The sequence below is a fragment of the Capra hircus genome, chromosome 6, assembly GCF_001704415.2.
Source record: "Capra hircus breed San Clemente chromosome 6, ASM170441v1, whole genome shotgun sequence".
In the NCBI taxonomy this organism is placed as follows: Eukaryota; Metazoa; Chordata; class Mammalia; order Artiodactyla; family Bovidae; genus Capra; species Capra hircus.
This window is the reverse complement of record NC_030813.1, coordinates 59,060,948-59,082,968: the sequence shown is the minus strand read 5'-3', so window position 1 is coordinate 59,082,968 and position 22,021 is coordinate 59,060,948. Positions and strand designations below refer to the sequence as shown.

General features: G+C 37.5%; 1 protein-coding gene across 2 annotated transcripts in view; it reads left to right on the top strand.

Moving 5' to 3' along the window:
• RFC1 (replication factor C subunit 1) overlaps positions 1-22,021 on the top strand; it is a 72,766-nt gene that overhangs the window by 15,512 nt on the left and 35,233 nt on the right. For both annotated transcript variants that reach the window (XM_013964589.2, XM_013964588.2), the window contains exons 3-4: positions 3,965-4,040; positions 5,716-5,838. In XM_013964589.2, the coding sequence (XP_013820043.2) occupies positions 3,965-4,040; positions 5,716-5,838 (199 nt within the window). The remainder of the gene's footprint in view (positions 1-3,964; positions 4,041-5,715; positions 5,839-22,021) is intronic.

The window sequence follows — 22,021 nt, the reverse complement described above, 5'->3', positions numbered from 1 at the left end:
CGTGTCTGACTCCGTGATCCCATGGACTGTAGCATGCCAGGCTTCCCCCACCTTCACTCCCATAGTTTGCACAAACTCATGTCCATTGAGTCAGTGATGCCATCTAACCATCTCATCCTCTGTCATCCCATTCTCCTCCCACCTTCAGTCTTTCCCAGCATCAGGGTCTTTTCAGATGAGTTAGTTCTTCACATTAGGTGGCCAAAGTATTGGAGTTTCAGCTTCAATATCAGTCCTTCCAATGAATACCCAGGACTGATCTCCTTTAGGATGGACTGCTTGGATCTCAGTGTAGTCCAAGGGACTCTCAAGAGCCTTTCCAACACCACAGTTCAAAAGCATCTATTCTTCAGTGCTCAGCTTTCTTTATAGTTCAACTCTCACACCCATACATGACCACTGGAAAAACCATAGCCTTGTCTAGACGAACCTTTGTTGACAAAGTAATGTCTCTGCTTTTTAATATGCTGTCTACGTTGGTCATAACTTTCTTTCCAAGGAGTAACCGTCTTTTAATTTCACGGCTGCAGTCACCATCTGCAGTGATTTTGGAGCCCAAAAAAATAAAGTATGCCCCTGTTTCCACTGTTTCCCCATCTATTTGCCATGAAGTGATGGGACCAGATGCCATGATCTTAGTTTTCTGAATGTTGAGCTTTAAGCCAGCTTTTTCACTCTCCTCTTTCACTTTCATCAAGAGGCTCTTTAGTTCTTCTTCACTTTCTGCCATAAGGGTGGTGTCTTCTGCATATCTGAGGTTATTGCTATTTCTCTTGGCAATCTTGATTCCAGCTTGTGCTTCATCCAGCCCAGCATTTCTCATGATGTACTCTGCATATAAGTTAAATAAGCAGAGTGACAATATACAGCTTGACGTATTCTTTTTCCTATTTGGAACCAATCTGTTGTTCCATGTCCAGTTCTAACTGTTGCTTCCTGACCTGCATACAGGTTTCTCAAGAGGCAGGTCAGGTGGTCTGGTATGCGCATCTCTTTCAGAGTTTTCCACAGTTTATTGTGATCTGCACAGTCAAAGTGTTTGGCATAGTCAATAAAGCAGAAAGAGATGTTTTGCTGGAACTCTCTTGCTTTTTCCATGATCCAGCAGATGTTGGCAATTTGATCTCTGGTTCCTCTGCTTTTTCTAGAACAAGCTTGGACATCTGGAAGTTCACGGTTCACGTATTGCTGAAGCCTGGCTTAGAGAATTTCGAGCATTACTTTACTAGCCTGTGAAATGAGTGCAGTTGTGTGGTATTCTTTGGCATTGCCTTTCTTTGGGATTGGGATGAAAACTGACCTTTTCCAGTCCCGTGGCCACTGCTGAGTTTTTCAGATTTGCTGGCGTATCGAGTGCAGCACTTTCACAGCATCATCTTTCAGGATTTGAAACAGCTCAACTGGAATTCCATCACCTCCACTAGCTTTGTTTGAAGTAATGCTTTCTAAGGGCCACTTGACTTCACATTCCAGGATGTCTGGCTCTAGGTGAGTGATCGCACCATGGTGATTATCTGGGTTGTGAAGATCTTTTTTGTATAGTTCCTCTGTGTATTCTTGCCACCTCTTCTTAATATCTTTTGTTTCTGTTAGGTCCCTACCATTTCTGTCCTTTATTGAACCCATCTTTTCATGAAATGTTCCCTTGGTATCTTTAATTTTCATGAAGAGATCTCTAGTCTTTCCCATTCTGTTGTTTTCCTCTATTTCTTTGCATTGATCCCTGAGGAAGGCTTTCTTGTCTCTCCTTGCTAGTCTTTGGAACTCTGCATTCAAATGGGTATATCTTTCCTTTTCTCCTTTGCTTTTCACTTCCCTTCTTTTTCTTGGGGATGGTCTTGATCCTGTCTCCTGTACAATGTCACGAACCTCCGTCCATAGTTCATCAGGCACTCTGTCTGTCAGATCTAGTCCCTTAAATCTATTTCTCACTTCTACTGTATAGTCATAAGGGATTTGACTTAGGTCATACCTGAATGGTCTAGTGGTTTTCTCCACTTTCTTTAATTTCAGTCTGAATTTGGTAATAAGGAGTTCATGATCGGAGCCACAGTCAACTCCCGGTCTTGTTTTTGCTGACTGTATAGAGCTTCTCCATCTTTGGCTACAAAGAATATAATCAGTCTGATTTCGGTGTTGACCATCTGGTGATGTCCATGTGTAGAGTCTTCTCTTGTGTTGTTGGAAGACGGTGTTTGCTATGACCAGTACGTTCTCTTGGCAGAACTCTTATTAGCCTTTGCCCTGCTTCATTCTGTATTCCAAGGCCAAATTTGCCTGTTACTTCAGGTGTTTCTTGACTTTCTACTTTTGCATTCCAGTCCGCGGTAAGACATACATCACCTGTTCGTTTGAGGTATACAGCATGATAGTTTGATTTACACATATTATGAAATGATTATCACTCTGGGTTCAGTTAGCATCCATCATCTTATATACATACAGTGAAAGGAAGAAAAGTTTTTTTCCTTGTGAAGAACTCTTGGGATCTGCTGTCCTAAATTTTCCTGTGTAGCATACAGCAGTGTTAACTACAGTTGTCATGTTGTACATCACACTCCTAGCACTTCTTTATCTTAAACTGGAAGTTTTTACCTTTTGACCACCTTCCTCTAGGTCCCCCTGCCCCCCACCCTCTGCCTCTGGTAACCATAGATCTGATCTCTTTTATTATGAGTTCATGCTTTTTTATTTTTTGCTTTTGATTCTATGTACAGTGAGATAACCAGTATGTGTCTTTCTCTGATTTATTTCACATAGTTAAATGCCTTCGAGGTCCCTCCACGTTGTTAGAAATGGTAGGATACCCTTATTTTTTATGGCTGAGTAATATTCATATATTCACAACTTCTTTATCCATTCATCCATTGACTGACGCTTGGGTTGTTTCTATGTCTTGGCTTTTGTAAGTAATGCTGCTGTGAACATGTGGGTGCAGATAACTTTTCAAGTTAGTGTTTTTTCTTCCTTTGAATATATTCTCAGAAGTGGAATTGCTAGTCATGTGGTAGTTAGTTCTATTTTTAATTTTTTGAAAAACCTCCATACTGTTTTTCATAGTGGCTGTTCCAATTTACAGTTCCACCAGCAGTGCACAAATGTTCCCTTTTATCCGCAGCCACACCAGCATTTGTGATCTCTTTATCTTTTTGATGATGCGTCTGGCCTAGTCTTTAGGGTTTCTCAGATGGTACTCTAGTGGTAAAGAACCCGTGTGCCAATGCACACAGAGACCTGAGAGATGCGGGTTCAATCTCTGGGTTGGAAAAATCCCCGGAGAATGAAATGGCAACCCACTCCAGTATTCTTGCTTGGAAAATCCACATGGACAGAGGAGTCTGGCCGGCTACAGTCCATAAGGTCGCAAAGAGTCAGACACGACTGAAGCGACTTAGCAGCAGCAGTAGGAATAGGCTAAAGAATAGGCCAGTGTGTGCGTGCATGCTACGTCACTTCAGTCGTGTCCAACTCTGTGCGACCCCACAGATGGCAACGCACCAGGCTCCCCCGTCCCTGGGATTCTCTAGGCAAGAACACTGGAGTGGGTTGCCATTTCCTTCTCCAATGCATGAAAGTGAAAAGTGAAAGTGAATTTGCTCAGTCGTGTCCGACTCCGCACAACCCCACAGATGGCGGCCTACCAGGCTCCTCTGTCCATGGGATTTTGCAGGCAAGAGTGCTAGAGTGGGGTGCATTGCCTTCTCCATTCTTTAGCCTAATTAGGGCATTATTGACATTTGGGGTGAGATAATTCATTGTTCTGTGCATTGTAGAACGTTTAATAGCATCCCTTATCTACCCAGTATATACGTGTAACACCCCCACCCCAGTATGACAAGTGAAAATGTTTCCTGTAGGGGCAGGGTTTCTCTGCTTGTGAACTATTGAGCTCAAGTCTAACAAGGAAAAAATAGGTAAGTTATATAGGCTTCCTTGTATTCTAACTATACTGTGATGTTTATAGGTAAATAATTCTTGTACAGAAGATGAAATCAAGCCGAAGCAGTCAAACAAGAAAAAGAGGATCATCTATGATTCGGGTAATATTTCTTTTCAGGAGTTTTCAAGTTTAAAAATTTTCATTTTGTATCTGTTAGAGCTGATGTTCTGTATAATGTTAATAGGTGCTGTGAGAAGAGGGCTCTGTGTTCAAGAAAAATTGAAAACAACTTTTATTATACTACAGGATTTATCAGAGCTGAAATATGTTAATAAAGTTTTGTTCTGTAGAGATGTGGTATATATGGCGTGTCTGAAACTTACTTTGAATATGTTAAAGTATTTGTATTAATTTCTCTTTCAGCTGAGGTTCTTGGAAACTGAAAAAGAGTGCCATAAAATGTTGCTTTACAAAGATCTAAAACTTCATTTTTGTCCTTTTGATTTGGTCCTTTTTTATTGCAGTTAAAAAGGAAAAATGGTAAAAGTTTTAGATTTTGATTTTTTTGGAGAAGATCTATCCAGTATGAATTCTTAAAATTAAGAATGTAACCTAAGGAAGCATTTATAGATTATCAGGATTTTGACAGTCATAGCAAAGGTTCTAAAAGTACCTGAATGTTTATTGTGAGTCTTTTACTGCCGTATATAATAAAGAATTTGAAATAAGTACATATCCCTATTCCCCAGAAGTTTCCATCTTTTGGGACAGTGGAAATATAACTGATACATTTTTAGAACTGTATGAGACAGGATTTATAAAAGCATGGTGAGAGGAAGAGGAAGGACACTGAAATTTCTGAAACTCCTGTTTTGTACCAGACATATACTAGGTATTTGTACTTTGTCTTGATTTGTATTTAAGTGCTCTGGGTGATTAGACTGTGGTAGACAGAATAATGGCTCCTAAAGATGCCCACGCCCTGGTTACTAGAACCTTGTGACTATGTTCGGTTGTAAGGCAAAAGAGGTGACATTAAATTTATAGGTGACCTTAATGTAGGGAGATTATCTGGATGGGCCCAGTGTAGTCACAAAGAAGAGGAAGGCAGAAGAAGAGGTTTAGAAATTGACTGTGGGAGGAGGTCAGAAAACTGGAGAGATGGCAGTGTGAGAAGGACTTGGCCTAATGCTGCAGTCTTTGAAGATGGAGGAAGGGAGGGGGCTATGAGCTAAGGAATGCTTGCAGTCACTAGAAACTGGAAAAGGCAAGGAATGGATTCTTCTGTATAGTATCCAGAAAGGATCACAGCAGTCCTGATGCTTGATTTTAGTCCAGAGGCCCAAGTTGGATTTCTAACCTCCAGAACTGGGAATAATACATTTGTGTTGTTTTAAGCGAGTAAGTTTGTGTTGACTTATTACCGCAGCAGTAGAAAGGCTTAACCACTGGGTAGTGATAATCTACCAGAATTTAAAAAAGAGATTTGTTTGGAAAAGAATCTTGAGGAATTGATTAATAATAATCACTTTAGAGTAATTCCTAGTAGTCTAGTGGTTAGGACTTGGTGCTTTCACTGCTGTGGGCTCAGGTTCGATCCTTGGTTGAGCTAAGATCCCACAGGCTGTGTTTCATGGCAAAAAAAATAAAAGCAAACTATATGGGGGTAGGGTGGGAGGGAGGTCCAAGAAGATGTATGAATATGGCTGATTCACTTGTGTTAGCAGAAACTAACACAATGTTATAAAGCAATTATGTATTCCAATAAAAGAAATAAAAGCACACTATATTAATACTATTTCTTTTCAAAGTTTTTATTTTCCTCTTGTATTCAGATTCAGAATCAGAAGAAACAGTACAGGTAAAAAATGCCAAAAAGCGACCAGAAAAATTGCCACTGTCTTCTAAACCTGCTAAAATCCAACAGCAGGATCCTGTTACCTACATTTCAGAAACAGGTAAGGGCACTAAATATGTTTGTTTTCGAGAGAAGTGCACTGTGTATTGTGTTCTTGAGTTTCTCTTGGTAGCTAAATGTATCTCCTTCACTTTCAGCTGAACTTCAGTTGCCTTTTTCTCTGTGTAGAATTGTCCTTACCAGGGGAAGGCTGTAATTATCTTTGGCATTTCCTGTGAGTTGAGGGCCAATAACAGGATAGTTGTTTCTTGGAATTTTTTTTTTAAGTGCTCTATATCAAACCATACATGTTGATACTATGTCTTGAATCATATATTAAACTATTATTGGATTGTTTAAAAACTTTGGTGTTTTATTTTACCTTTTTAAGTCATAACAATCTTAAGTATATAATGACTATGCAAATTTGTGCCTTCTAATCTATAATCTTGTGACTTGAATTCCTTATATTCTCTGGTGACCCTAAAGATTTAATAGTGGCTTTAAAAATATGCTTGTTTTTTGTTTATATTTATTTGATCTATTTTGAGTGGTCCAAAAATAAGACATTTATAAATGTACACTAATTTTAAGATGTCATAGTATAAATAATGTCATAGTATATAAATAATTGCAGTATTCTTTTATAGTGAAAGGCCCTGAATTACATTGTCATCTTAGGGAAAAAAAAACTTAGGGTGGATTTGTTATAAAGTCATTTTGATCTGAGCATTGTTAACTCCTAGAGGAGACTGTCTTCAAATTCACGGAGCCTGTTGAATCAGTTTCTAATAAAAATGCTTGGGGGCCATGAGAGCATCTGGTATACCTCATTGGTTTGTTCGTCTTGAAGAAAACCTCTGACAGCATTATTTTTAGCACTCAGTTACTTGTGTTGCTGGTGAAGTGAATACACCTGGTTTGAAGAGAGAGGGTAAAAACCACATAATTGTTTTGCGACAGCATGTTGCAACTTGCATTCACCAGGCTTTTACTGATTGTCTTTTCCATCCTGATTGCTAGGTGCCGGGGATATAAAGGTAGGAGTATAGACTCCTAAGTACTGTAGGAATTGCCTGAGGCTGCAGTATGCACTAGTTAGAGAGAGAGCTTAATGGAGAGGGTAGGATTTGGTCTAATCCTTGAAGGATGAGCAGGTGATGGAGGGAAAGAATATGTCTGGTTGTTGTTTAATCTCTCAGTTGTGTCTGACTTTTGCTACCCAATGGACTGTAGCCTGCCATGCTCCTCTGCCCAAGAGATTTCCCAGATAAGAATACTGGAGTGGATTGCCATTCTCTTCTCCAGGGGAATCTTCCTGACCCAGGGGTCAAACCCACGTCTCCTGCATTGGCAGGCAGATTTTTTACCACTGAGCCACCAGGGAAGCCCGTCTGGTTAATAGGATGGGATTATTTAAGATACAGCATCCAGCACGAGGCTTGATATGTTTGTAGGACCCCAAAGAGATTGCTTGCCCACATGATGAGAAATAATGAGTGGTATATGAGGCCAATTTAGGGAAGACTTTGAAAACTAGATGGAATAATTTAGTTTAACATACAGGGAAAATGGAAAACTAATAATTGAGGAGGCTGAGACTCTTAGAGTAATCTATGAGTGAAGTAATTAGTATTTTAAAGAGGTAGCAATAGTAAGGGACTGATCTATAAACATTTGAGATGTGAGTTATAGATTAGGTTTTTGGATTACCTGTGGTTCAGCCATGCTGTCTATGATTTACTATTAGGATAATTGGAAAGTTGATGTTATTATCCTGCTTATGTTTAATTTTTTTTATTTTCTAGCATCAGCTTTATTGAGGTAGAATTCACATACCCTACAATTCACCTTTCATGTTTTAGTGTTACTGGAATTTTATTATTTATTACGTTTGAGCTGGTACTTGAGAGCATGAAGGTACCGATGGTAGATAAATTGGTCAGTAAGTAGGGAATGAAACAGGAAAGAAGTCCTTGTGTTATAGAAAGAAGCTGAAAGAAGTCCTGCCTGGGGGGATACATCCTTGGTTCCTATCTAACTCTAAAGGGCTAAAGGTCAGTGACTCTGCCTCCCTTTCTGTAAAGCAGAAACTCTTAATTGAATAGGACAGTTGGGACAACTTAACAGGGTGATGCACATGAGAGGGCCAGACCCAGTGCCTGAAACATAAATAGCCTGCTGTCAAAAGGGAAAACTAAAAACAAAAGAAGCCCACAGATGAGATTTGCAGGCTCTCTGAAACATTTGCATATTTAATAAAGTTGTTCAAATACCAAAGGGAAAATCTAAGTGGCATGAGCATATTTCTATAACATTTTTTGTAAGCTGAGATGTTTCTTCATTATGACTTGTGGCAGGTTGACTTTTGAACCTGGTTCGTTGCTAAATATCTGCTCAGGCAAATGCAGTCTTCCATTAAAGGGCCCCCTCTTAACATCTAGCCACGTTTGTCAAGTTTTAACTATGGGGGAGAGATACTAAAACCAGTTAAGGTGATAGGTTTATTATGTAACTGAAGGTGGTGTGATCAGGCTTTCCAGTGACACTCTGAAAACGTCAAAGTTGGCAGACAGCAATGGCCTTCAACCGGGGATCAAGGCTATCCTTATCTTGTGATTTTTAGAGGTCAGACAGTTTAAGCTCTGGTCACAGATTTTTTTAACATGGGACTGTTTACTTCAGACCAGGTATTTTTAAATGTTATTTTCTAAGGAGATAACTGACATCTTATCTGAAAATTTTATGACCATTAGACAGTATTTATGTCATTCTGCCAAGGGTATGTGCGTGTGAAAGTGAACGTTGTCTCCTGGTTTTATCAAAGAATCTTGGGGTACAACGTATCCATTTAATACGATCCTGTTATATAGTTTTCTGCTTTTTCTTAGAATTGAGATATAGGAAAGAAGCTAACTTTTTTTTGCCTATTTTATCTTTTCATATTTTTTTATACCTTCGAATGATAGGTGAATAGGAGAAAGATAAGCCCTTTTCCTTCCCTTCATAAAAGAGAATGAGACTGTTAAAAAGAAGTCTGCAATAAAAATTAGCATAATGAGATCAGAAATAAATGAGTTTGTAAAACAGAAAAGTGCAGCTTGAAATAAATTTGAAATTTCTTGACCACAAAATAATCTTTTTATTCATTTTTAAAGCTAAATCTATAATTTTGAATAAATAAATTATAAATATAAACATTTATCATAAGTTTAAATAAAATATGTGTGGTAATAGTTTACAAATAAAAATTCTAACCTAAAATTGTTTTTATTTTATTCTTTTTGGAGTTTGGAGCTTCTTGTGGAGAATTATATTATTCAGTTTTAATAACCTATTAATTCCTAAAGAAATGATTTTGCTTTACTATTCCATATTTTATCTTTTATAAATCAACTTTTTTTTTTTCTGACAGTATAGCATGTATAGTGATTAAGAGCATGAGCTCTTGAGTTAAACCTCCTACTGCCTGGGTTAAACCTTCATTTACCTTCCCTATGTCCTAGTTTCCTTGTTTGTAAAATGAGGGTATTACTAGTGCCAGCATCAGGGGCTTTTGTGCTTGATCAAATGAGATAATGCTTGACAAGCACTTTAAGTAGGGTCTGGTACATATGAAATGGTTAGTAAGTATTAACTGTTATTCTTATATTTTGACTTGATTGTTTACCTACATCTGCCTTTAAAGATTATGCTAAAGACATTTGCTTTTGCTTAGGTATTTAGGGCTTCTTTTGATTATATAACTCTGCTTTAGAAATTTAGAAATTGTATTTGACCCACTTATGTTATAGATGCTCTCTGACCAATGTAGGATCATGTGTCTATGGAGCACTTGAAATGTGATTAGTCCAAATGGAAAAGGTGGTATGTGTGAAGTATAGATTTCAAAGACTTAAAAAAAAGATAAATTATCTTATTAATAATTTTTTAGCATCAGTTACATGTTGAAATCATCTGAATATTTTTGGATAGATGAAATATATTGTTAAAGTTAATTTCATCTGTTCCTTTCTACTTTTTATTCTTTCTACTTTTTAAAATGTGGATCACATTTTATTTCTGTTGCATAGTGCTTTATAATCAATGAGAAATATATTTAGGAAATAACAGTACTTTAGAAAATAACCTACTTAACCTACTTCAGGTGCTTTTGTTTGTACTATCATATGAGTCTTTAGGCTATATTATTATACACATCTTAAGGCTTATCATTTAGCTCCATGACATACTTTTCATCATCACTTTGACTAAACTTATCTTCTGTTACTTACTGATTTCTAAAGTACTTTAACTACATTAGTTTCCCAGATTACAGGAAAGGGAAAAAATTCTGTATACTATACGTATCTTCATAGCAACTGTTGACTGTAGTGGGATGTTTTTGAAGGTTGGTAAAAATCCAAAGTACTGGGTAAATATATTTACTTTTAGCTGTTTAATGAAGTGAGAGACCTTGAGTTTTGTTTGGTAAAAGATGACCTTTTATTATGCAATTTCATCAGGAGCTGTGGGTGTTTGCTTGAAAATAGTGAGGGTTTTCCGTGTCTTGAGAATTGTTTATGACTGGTAATTAAAAAAAAATAAAATTTTTAATTGAAGTATAGTTGATTTGCAATGTTGTGTTAGTTATAGGTGTCCTGCAAAGTGAATCAGTTATGCATATGCATGTATCTACTCTTTTCTAGATTCTTCACCCATAGAGGTTATTACAGAGTATTGAGTAGAGTTCCTTGTGCTATACGATAGGCCCTTATTTGTTATCTATTTTATATATAGTAGTATGTATATGTCAATGCCAATCTTCCAGTTTATCCCCCCTTCCTCCTCTAGTAACCGTAAGTTTGTTTTCTCTATCTGTGACTCTTTCTGTTTTGTAAATAAGTTCATTTCTTTTCTTTTTTAGGTTCCACATATACGCAATATCATGATACTTGTTTTTCTCTGTCTGACAGACTTCATTCAGTATGATAGTTGCTAGGTCTACCCGTGTTGCTACAAGTGGCATGATTTCATTCTTTTTCATGACTGAGTAATATTCCATTGTATACATGCACCACACATTCTTTATCTGCTCCTGTGTTGGTGGACATTTAGGTTGCTTCCATGTCTTGGCTTTTGCGTAGTACTACCATGAATATTGGGGTGCATGTCCCTTTGGGAATTAAGATTTTCTCTGGTATATGCCCAGGAGTGGGACTGCTGAATCATATAGTAGTTCTATACTTAGTTTTTTGTATCAGTTTGCATTCCTAGCAACAGTGTATAAGATGTCCCTTTTCTTTACACTCTCTCCAGCATTTATTGTTTGTAGACTTTCTGTTAACAGTCATTCTGACCTGTGTGAGGTGATATCTTGTTATATGGTAGGTTTGATTTGTATTTCTCTAATAACTAGTGATGTTGAACATGTTTTCATATAATTTTTAGCCATTTGTATGTCTTTTTTGGAAAAATGTCTATTTAGATCTGCCCATTTTTTGATTGGGTTTGGGTTGTTTTTTTTTTTTTCTAATTGAGCTGTTTGTATATTTTGGAGATTTAATCCTTTGTTGGTTTGTTTGCAAATATTTTCTCCCATTCTGTGGGTTTTTATGACTGGTAATTTTTAGTGAGCACATAATTCCAGAGGCAAGTGCTCTTACAGCTGTAATTATTTGGGGAACATTAAGTGGGAAAAAATTGGGAATGTGGTGTTCTCCAGATTTACCAGGCAGTATCCATGACTTGGGGAAATAGCAGTAGAAAATATTATTGGAGATGTATGTGCTAATTTTTAATGACCTATAACTTTGTATACTGGATAAATGGAAATGGATTTCATATAGGGTAGGGACCTTCTCTTAGACTTTTCAGGGAAACCCAGCATGATTGAGACAGAATTTCTTTGAAGTGAGAGGAAACTTAAGAATTATAGTTCTTTCATTATACTTGTTCAAAAACTAATATTGATTTGTGCACTAAGACTATAAAAGAAACTAGGTTTAGGTTTTAGAGGATGAGTATTTACATTAATATTATTTAAAATTATCTAAGTAACACATTCTCACTGAAAAAGAATTAATTCAAATATAAAACATTCCATTCCTTCATCCATCCCTTTGTCTGACATAGCTATATAAATTTAAACTATATAATATGAAAGAAAGAAAGTGAAGTCACTCAGTTGTGTCTGACTCTTGCGACCCTATGAACTATAGCCCCCCATGTTCCTCAGTCTGTGGGATTTTCCAGGCAAGAATACGGGAGTGGGTTGCCATTTCCTTCTTGAGGGGATCTTTCCCACTCAGGGATTGAACTCAGGTCTCCCGCATTGCAGGCAGACTCTTGACCATCTGAGCACCAGGGGACAGATAAAAATATATATATATATAAAATATATATGTACGTATATACCCACATGTGTATGTATTTGAGAGCGGCATCTTATAACATTTCTGTAGCTTGGTTTTTCATAGTTTAATGTCTCCCTCCCTTCCTCCTTTCTTATTGCCTTTTCTCTCCTCCTTCCCTCCCCACCTGCCCCAGCCTCTCTTTCTTTCAATACAGAAAGATCTGTATCTCATTCTTTTAAACTTCTTCATTTAATTTAATAGTATGCATTTACTTTTTCCTCATCCTCTTATTTTGGATATTGGATTATTATATGAATATCCTTGTTTATGCTTCATTGTAAGAGAACATATCTAACTATCAACAAGTGGGCAGTTCACAATGAAGAATATGATCACTAAAGAGAGAGTAGTGGGACTTCCTTGGTGGTCCAGGGGCTAAAACTCTGTGCTCCTAATGCAGGAGGCCTGGGTTCGATCCCTGGTCTGGAACTAGATCCACATGCTCAGACCTAGTGCAGCCAAATAAATAAAATTAAAAAAAAAAATAGCATTTCTTAAGATTTAGTGGTATTCATTTTTAAGGATGTAGTTCATCTGCCTATATTATGAAGGATAGAATGGGGCTTCTACTCATTGATTCTTAGGTCCAGAAAAGGAACTTTACATTTATTTTCATTAAATTTTATTCGGAAGCTCTTGACATTTTTATCTTGATTCCAGGCTTTTGTATTCTGATTCTGTCATCTATTTTTAAAATTTTAAATTTGAATACTTTTATTGAACAATATTAAATTCTTCGGACTCCTCTGGTGGTCCAGTGGCTAAGACTCCACACTCACAATGCAGGGGGCTGGGGTTTGATTCCTGATCTGTGAACTAGGTCCCACATGCTGCAGCTAAGAGTTCACATGCTGCACCTAAAGATCCCATATATCCTAAGACCTGGTGCAGCCAAATAAATATTTTAAAAATGTTAAATTCTCACTAATTTACTTATTTAACAAATGTGATGGTTCACCATATATGCCCAACCATGTACTGGACAATCTATAAAACAGGTAAGAGAATAAAGTTCTGTTGTATTTTCAAGGGGTTATAAACTATCAGGTTATCTCTTTTAAATACTATAAATTATAATATAAGGAAACAATTAACAGTGATAGAAATATCTTCCAAGGATATTTGGGCATGAGAGAAATCGCTTTTATTTTGGAGGTTCAGGAAGCATTCCCTGGGAGAGAGATTCAATTTGTAAACTTTCATAGACTTACTTAAACTAGATTATTACTACCTAGATTGTGTTATACCTTGTATTTTCTTAATTATAGCATCATCTGTGTCGGAATCTCTTACTCTGCTTGAAACCCCTGTGTCCACAGTGAGAGGCAGGGGGAGTCCGACCATAATAATGATAACATGTTTTGTCTCGTATGGTATTGTAAATTTTTTTCAAAGCAGTGTTTTACAGACTTCATGAACAGAATAACATCATTATATGGCTTGTGTTTCTATCTGTCTCATTGATCTTTAAAACTACCTTATATTCAGGGCTGACTTACCTTAGGAAAACTTACTTTCGAAAGAATCAACTTTCAAACCATTATACAAACCTTCACTGTGGATGAATTCTGTAGTTCTTTGGATGTCCCCATCCACTTTTTTTTTTTTTTTTTCATATCTTCCAATTTGATGAACCTATCTGTGTACATTTTCTGGATCATTAGTAAAATGCAGGAGACGCAGGAGATACAGGTTCGATCCCTGGCTCAAGAAGATCCCCTGGAGTAGGAAATGGCAACCCTCTCTTGTAATCTTACCTGGAGAATCCCATGGATAGAGGAGCCTGGTGGGCTGTAGTCCATGGGCCAAAAAGAGCTGGACATTACTGAGTGACTGAGCGCACGTGTGTACACACACAAAGAAACCTTTTTCAAAATGGACATGATCCATTATCAGCCCCCTGGATACAGCTGTTCAGTTTCTTTTGAATAGCTGTTCAATTACTTACGAATTTCAGAAACCACGGTCACTTATCTTGTATTTCTCCATTTTGCCATAAATCAGTACTTCTTAATCAAGGGTGATTTTGCCTCCCAGGGGAACTTTGGCTTATCTCGAGTGCTATTTTTGGTCATCACAACTGGTGGATCCTGTAGCATCCAGTTGGTAGAGGCCAGAGACGTTATTAAACATCCTACAATGCAAAATGTCAATAATGCAGAGGTTAAAAACCCTGCCGTGGCCTATCAGAAGACAGTTTTGGTAGATTCTTTGTTGAAATCCAGACATCCCTGTTTCTAGTATTCTTCTTATCTACTAGTCCTATAACTCAAGGAATAAATGATGGCTTAGGCCAGTGCAGTGTAATGTCAGTGAATTCTCTGCTTCTATTAAATACTTTCTCTAAGGTTTTTAATTGAAGTATGGTTGATCTGCAATGCTGTGTTAATTTCTGCTGTACAGCAAAGTAATTCAGTTATAATATATGTACATTCTTTTTCATATTTTTTTCCATCACAGTATATTGATTATAGTTCCCTGTGCTATACAGTAGGACCTTGTTGCTTATCCATTCTGTCTATCATAGTTTGCATCTGCTAACCCCAAACTCCCACTGAAGCCCTCTCCACCTCTGTCCCCTTTGGCAACCAGAAGTTTATTCTCTGTAAGTCTGTTTCTGTTCCGTAGATAAGTTCATTTGTGTCTATATTTTAGATTCCACATGTAGGTTGTATCGTACAGTATTTGTCTTTTTCTTTCTGACTTCACTTCGTATGATACTCTGTAGTTGCGGCCATATGGCTGCAGATGGCATTATTTTATTCTTTTTTATGGCTAAGTAGTATTCCATTGTATATATGTACCACATTGCCTTTATCCATTCATCTGTCAGTGGGCATTTAGGTTGTTTCCATGTCTTGGCTATTGTGCATAGTGCTGCTTTGAGCATTGGGTAGGGATGGGGGTGTGAACATATCTTTTTGAATTATAATTTTGTCTGGATATATGCCCAGGAGTGAGATTGCTGGGTCATGTGGTAGTTCTGGCTTTTTAGTTTTTTGAGTAACCTCAATACTATTTTCCATATTGGCTGCACCAGCTCACATTCCTACCACATTGTACCAGCGTCCCCTTTTCTCCACCCGCTCTCCAGTATTTGTTACTCGTAGACTTTTTAATGATGGCCATTCTGACTTGTGTGAGGTGGTACCTCATTGTAGTTTTGATTTGCATTTTTGTAATAATTCACAGTGTTGAGCACCTTTTCACGTGCCTGTTGTTTTAGTTGCCAAGTTGTGTCCATCTCTGTTGTGACCCCATGGACTATAGAGCCCGCCAGGCTCCTCTGTCCGTGGGATTTCCCAGGCTAGAGTACTAGAGTCGGCTGCCGTTTGCTTCTCCAGAGGCTCTTCCCGGTTCGGGTATCGGAGCTGTGTCTCCTGCACTCACAGGTGGACTCTCTACCACTGAGCCACCAGGAAAGCCTGCGTGTGCCAGTCTGCCATCTGTAAATCCTCTCGTTTTGAACTGTTCTTGATATTGATGCACAGAATTGTCACAAAGCCTTTCTGGTTCTATTGTAGTTGGGAATTTGCCTTTCTCGTTTTGAAATTAGGCCTCTACTTCTCTTTAATCTTTAGAGACTTCTTCCATTTTATGTCATGATCCACAGGTTGCTGATACCCTTTAGCAATTTTTATTCACAGATTTATTTTGACTAAAGCATCATTATAAGAGCTAGATGCTTTTTTAAAAATATAAATTTATTTATTTTAATTGGAGGCTAATTGCTTTACAATATTGTATAGATGCTTTCTTAAAATATTTTTTGCCTACTTTGCCCTTCATTCCTCTTTCAATATTTGACCTAAAAAAATTTGGTGGCATGTGGAGAGGGAGAATTTAAAAGGACATCTGAATAGTGAAGCACTAGCGTGTCTGGAATGATTATTTGTGTGAAGCATCTCTGAAAGTGAACAGACTGTTGTTGGTTATCGTGACGTGTATTTTGTTGTCAGGCGCTTGTGAAACTGAGAGAGACACAGGATTGTATTCCAGAATGCTAAGTAGGATTATGTTATGAAAATGTCAGTAAGTACTAATAAAACAATACACAGGTGATTTATGCTTAGTTGTTACACCGAAACCACAGTCATTCCGTTCTCTCATGTGCAGGGATTTGGAACGTGAATGGAAGTGGGGAATTGCGTTGCTGAACCACTCCCTTAACGCTTCTGGTCAGTCAGGTTTCCTTCTGTAACTGGTTGGAAAATGTACCTGTGGCCAGTTGTCCAAGTCTTCCCTCCCCTAACTCCAAACCTCCTTTTTCTTTTCCTGAGAGATGCAGTGGAGATGGAGGAAGGAGGCGAGTAAGTAGTAGAGTATTCCACTTTCTTCTCCTGTGTTGTGCTTTCTTAGAAATTGAAACCAGCTGGTATTTTCCATGGACTGTTATTCCTGCTGTGGTGAGGACTCTGTGGTAGATAACATCACAGCACAAGTCAGTGCTTTTATCTCTTGAGGATAAATATCATTGCTTACTTACCTCACTGTATACCTCATGGATTATTAAATATTTTTATTCTTGAAATATAATTGACTCCATTTGATTGTAAGAGGATTTATTAGTAAAGAATCATAATATCTTTAATTTCTTGATTAAAGATGATCAGTCTCAGTTTTATTTCACTATACTGAGAGCTATTTGATTCACCACAGAATATCTGATTCTCACACTCCTTAAGTTTTGCAGAGGTGGTATGTGTAATTTCTCTTCTATCCACGTAATTGACAGATATTTATTGAAGATTTGAAATATGCATGAACCTTTCTCTTTGTCTATAACCAGAGTTACAGTTGGGATTTTTGACTCACGGAGGTATTAAAAAAGAACTTAATAGAAAAAAAGCTCTAAAGACTCAGATTCCCTTTTTAGCTTTTGACTTGTTGTAAAATAAATTATTTCAAATCTCTGTAACCAGATTCTCTAGCATGGTCTCCATTGATTTGGTTTCTATGTGTTTCACACTGAAGGAAAAAAAATCAGAATCCCAAACTCTGAGCAGTAGGAACATCAGAATTAGATTTTTTAGAGAGCTGCACATTATTTTCTTGCTCTTTCATTTGTTACCCTTTTAAATAAATGAGTGTATCCAACTCAGAGTGGGAAAGCAATCTTCTTTTCTAGGCAGTTCCTCTGCTGTGTGTTGGATAGTGCTAGTTTACGTGGTGACTGTTACCATGTTTGAGGTTATATTGTATATAAATAAAAATAAATGGTGTTTTTAAAGGGAGTCAAATATCCTGGGGGGAGATTCTGAGTGTTCAATTGCCAAATTTTCAAGTAGGTCACAGCAATTTGACTTAGATTTATCTATCACTACTTTATTATAAGTTTCTGGGAAGAAGAGAACACAATTTTGCCTTTGGCTTCTGACAAGGCAGAACAAATTTAGGTTCATTAGAAAACAAGAATAAATGTTAAAAAAGGAAAACAAGCATAACTTTATTTGGCATGTTTCATCCCTATACACTGTGTAGAATTGTAAATACTTATTTTACGTGAGGTTGGTCATACCACCACCTGTTAAATGATGGTCTTTGTCAAGCAGCTAGTTGCATTGTTCTAATCCCTAGCCTTTTTTGCCTTCTGGAACTTCATAATATTTTGGTATAGCTTTTGAAATATCCAGGAGGAGCCTGGTGGGCCGCTGTCCATGGGGTTGCACAGAGTTGGACACGACTGAAGCCACTTAGCATGCATGCATGCATTGGAGAAGGAAATAGCAACCCACTCCAGTATGCTTGCCTGGAGAATCCCAGGGACGGGGGTGCCTGGTGGGCTGCCATCTATGGGGTCGCACAGAGTAGGACACGACTGAAGCGACTTAGCAGCAGCAGCAGTAGGGCCAAAAGAGTTTTAGGGGGTTTCCCAGGTGGCAGTAGTGGTAAAGAGTCCACCTGGCAATGCAGGAGATGGAAGAGGTGCAAGTTCAATCCCTGGATCGGGAAGATCTCCTGGAATAGGGAATGGCGCTCCACTTTAGTATTCTTGCCTGGACAATCCCATGGGCGGAGGAGCCTGGTGGGCTACAGTCCATGGGGTCGCAAAGAGCTGGGCAAGACTGAGCACGTGAGCACAAAGGGACCTTAAGCTGGCTAGTTCAGAAGTCATCAGGTAGAGAGAGCAGGACTGCTGCTTTGTTCAGGTTTCCTGATGTTATCAAGGCAAGGTGACAGCATGCTCTCGGATATGCCTGTGACTTTTTCAGTGTTTACCTTGATGAAATCCTCTCTGAGAAGCACAGGGTCATGAATTTGCGTTTTGGTGTTCGTTTTTCCCACATAACTATGAAGACTACAGAGAAGTGCACAAATCACAAGGCACTAAATAAGTATTAAGTCAAACATTAATTTTTTTTTCTTCTTGCATAACTGTATTTCACTAGAATTGCTCCTGCTTTCCAAGTGCCTGAAGAACCATTTTTTTTTTGGTGTGGTTAGTAGAGAAAAAGGAACTTTGATACAATTTCTTCTCAGTACAATGAAAACATACTTGATATTTCATGCAGAATATTTCTTAATTTTTTTCTTGAGAATTACATTTTTCTTAGTATTTATGAAAATGTTTATAAAATTATGTTTGTGTTTAGGTATAATATATTTTTGGAATCTATAGCTTGAAGATATTTTAAATTTTAAATCCATGTATTCTAAGCCAAAATTTCAGAGGACTCTATTACCCTCCACCATTGTAAAGAGATCTCTAGTAGAGAAGGCTGTGAAAAGAAACTATTTTAGGAATGATGTTTAAGGCTAACTTAAAAGAACAAAGTGATACATTTTTGGTTTTCCATGAACCTATTATGTGATCGGGCTTTCCTGGTGGATCAGACGGTAAAAAAAATTTACCTGCTATGCAGGAGACCCGAATTTGATCCCTGAGTCGGGTAGATCCCCTGGAGAAGGGAATGGTATTTTTACCTGGAGAATTCCATGGACAGAGGAGCCTGGCAGGCAAGCTACAGTCCATGGGGTCTCAGAGATTCAGAGACAACTGAGCAACTAACACTTTCACTTTCATTATATGATTAGATCGCAATTTATATAGCCCTTCCAGTTTTAAATACTTTTGTTGCTTACATTTTTATGTTCTCAATAATGTGATGAATATATTTGTATATAAATATTTGTCAGCACCGCTGATTATCTCTAAGAATTACTATGCTAAATGTTATGAATTTCTTTGCCAAATTGCTTTCTAGAAAAGTTGTGCTAGTTTACACTTTCATAGTTAGTGTTTATATTAGTACATCCTTATCACATTCTCACCAGTACTGAGTATGGAAGCTACAAAATCTACGTGACCATCCACAGATTCTTAGAATTATAGACAGGAAATCTGAAGAGTTTGTCTGGTCCAACATTTTGTGGAGGAGGATAGTGCATCTCAGATAATTAAAATAAGTTGGAAGTCAGGTTAGAATTTTGGTTTTCTAGATTTCTGATTCAGTATTGTTTTTACCAGAGAATACTGCTTTATTACTTATTGAATGTTTATTATAGCATGATGAGTTGCTATACTGAGCAGTTTGATTTTTAAAAATCTAATCTTCCTACTAACTCAAATGGTGAGTTGTTTGAAACTGTTTTACCATTTATAGGGAAGAGGAGCTAAAGAAGAGAATGAGAGCAGTCTTCAAATGCTGAATGTGAGAAAAGGAAAATAGGTAGAATTCACAGGGAAATATTTTGGCTTAATATAAGGAAGATCTTTCCTAAAGAGTACAGTAGTGCTATTCACTAAAGAAAGAGGAGGCTGCGTTGAGTTTCACTGTTCTATTTTGGAAGTATTTAAGCCCAGTCTGTGTTTGCCAGGAATGTGGAAAACACATTCAATACATGTGGAGTCCATGTATTGAATAAGAAAACTAGTTGACTAAAGGTAATGGATTCTAAAGAATGTGGTAGAGAACCTGGCATGAAGTTAAATGCCCCAAAATGATAGCTATTATAAATTTTTATTCTATCATGTATTAGATAGAAAGATACAATGTAGTCCCTGAAGCCAGTGACAGAATAAGCAGAGATGTTAATAAGTAATGAAAGAAGTAGCAAAGAAAAATGGAGGGAGAAGCTAAAGCCAAACCTTTCTGTCTCAGAAAGCCAAAGGGACAGAGAGTTTCTAGGAGATAGTCAATTTGTTGTAAATATTAGATGTAGGTTAAAAAGAAAGACAAATGTAATATAAAGATGAAAAACATACGATGAAAGAAATTCAAACCACCCATAATCCCCTATCTAGACATAAAAGTTGCTAACATTTTATTCTTTTCAGATCTTTGAACATGAATTTAAAAGCATAAATGAGTAGATTTAGGTATATCACTAAACATCTTATGTCTCTCATCACATAAACATAAGCATATCTTGATGTCAGTAAATATGTATATGCATTGTAATTTTCTATCGGAGCATAGACTCCATTACAGGATTGAACATAATAGTAGATATTCTGGTAATTTGTTTTCCCACTTTATAAACAATGTTCACTTACCTCTGTCTTTGGTGCCACTTCATAGTTGAGGCTGTCTTTTTTGCCTCAACTGTATTCATCTTTAATTTAGTTACTATTTTTGGCTGCCCTGGGTCTTTGTTGCTGCACGAGCTCTCTCTCTTTGCGGTGAGCATGGGCTCCTCTCTAGTTGCGATGCGTGGGCCGCTTGTTGTGGTGGCTTCTCTTGTGGCAGAGCATGGGCTCTAGAGCGTGGGCTCAGAAGCTGTAGCACATAGACCTAATTGCTCGTTGGCATGGGGAGTCTTCCCCGGCCAGTGATGAAACGCGTCTGCCTTGCATTGGCAGGTGGATTCTTAACCACTGGACTAGGGAAGTTCCAGTCCCTTAATTTTTTTTCATCTTTTCTTACCCTCTTGCAGTCTATTCTTCATACTTTTGAATGGATAAATGCCATTTCAAGCATTTTTGTACATACATCTTTGTATGTATGTTTCTTTTTGTTTATTTATTTGTTTTTTGGCTGCAGCATGTGGGATCTTAGTTCCCTAACTGGAAGTGACCCCAAGGCCCCTGCAGTGAAAGCATAGCATTGAAACCACTGGATCCCTAGGAAAGTCTGTTTTGTTTTTAGACTAATTAATTAGAGGTGGAATTGCTGGGTCTGACTAATGGGTATGCATAGTTGAGATTTTGATATATATTGCAGGTTTGCCCCCCATAAAGGTTTTTTAAAGTTTGCTATTTTTAAATACCAGAAGATCCTTTTGCATATATGAAGGTCCCGTTTCCCTATACACTTGCCAACAATCTTTTTAATCTGATAGTCTTAGAAATTCTTGATCTCACTGAATTTCATACTGGCCTGTTAACCTGTGAATATTTATGAGATTGCTAGAGAAAGGGTTAAGCTAGGGATTGCAAATATTGCTAATACCGTTGTTTCCTTTTCTGAGGTAGCAGTGGATGATCTTGTCTGAATTAATTCCTTAAGGACAGTTATTATATACAAATGAAGTTCTTGAGTGAAGGGGGAAGAGCTATAACAGAGAAACATAGTGGTTGACTTGATGGTTCTAAGATTTTCTGTCATACTGCTTGTACACATGGGTGGATGTAGTGGAAATTAAATATTACCACCTTTGACATTTTTAAAGTGAGGGAAAAACTAGTAGAGGACTGTCATTTTGTAAATACAGTTTAGTTTATTTTTATCCATTAAAGGAGTCCTTCCTCCCCAAAAGTACAGTTGTTGAACTTAAACCAAGTAAAAATTATAAAATTTAATAAGCTCTCAGATATGATTGGAAGTCTTATATATACTAGCTATGCTCTTAATTTCGCACTTATGGCCTAAGGAGATGTATTGGGTGTTCACACCTAGAAGCTTCCAG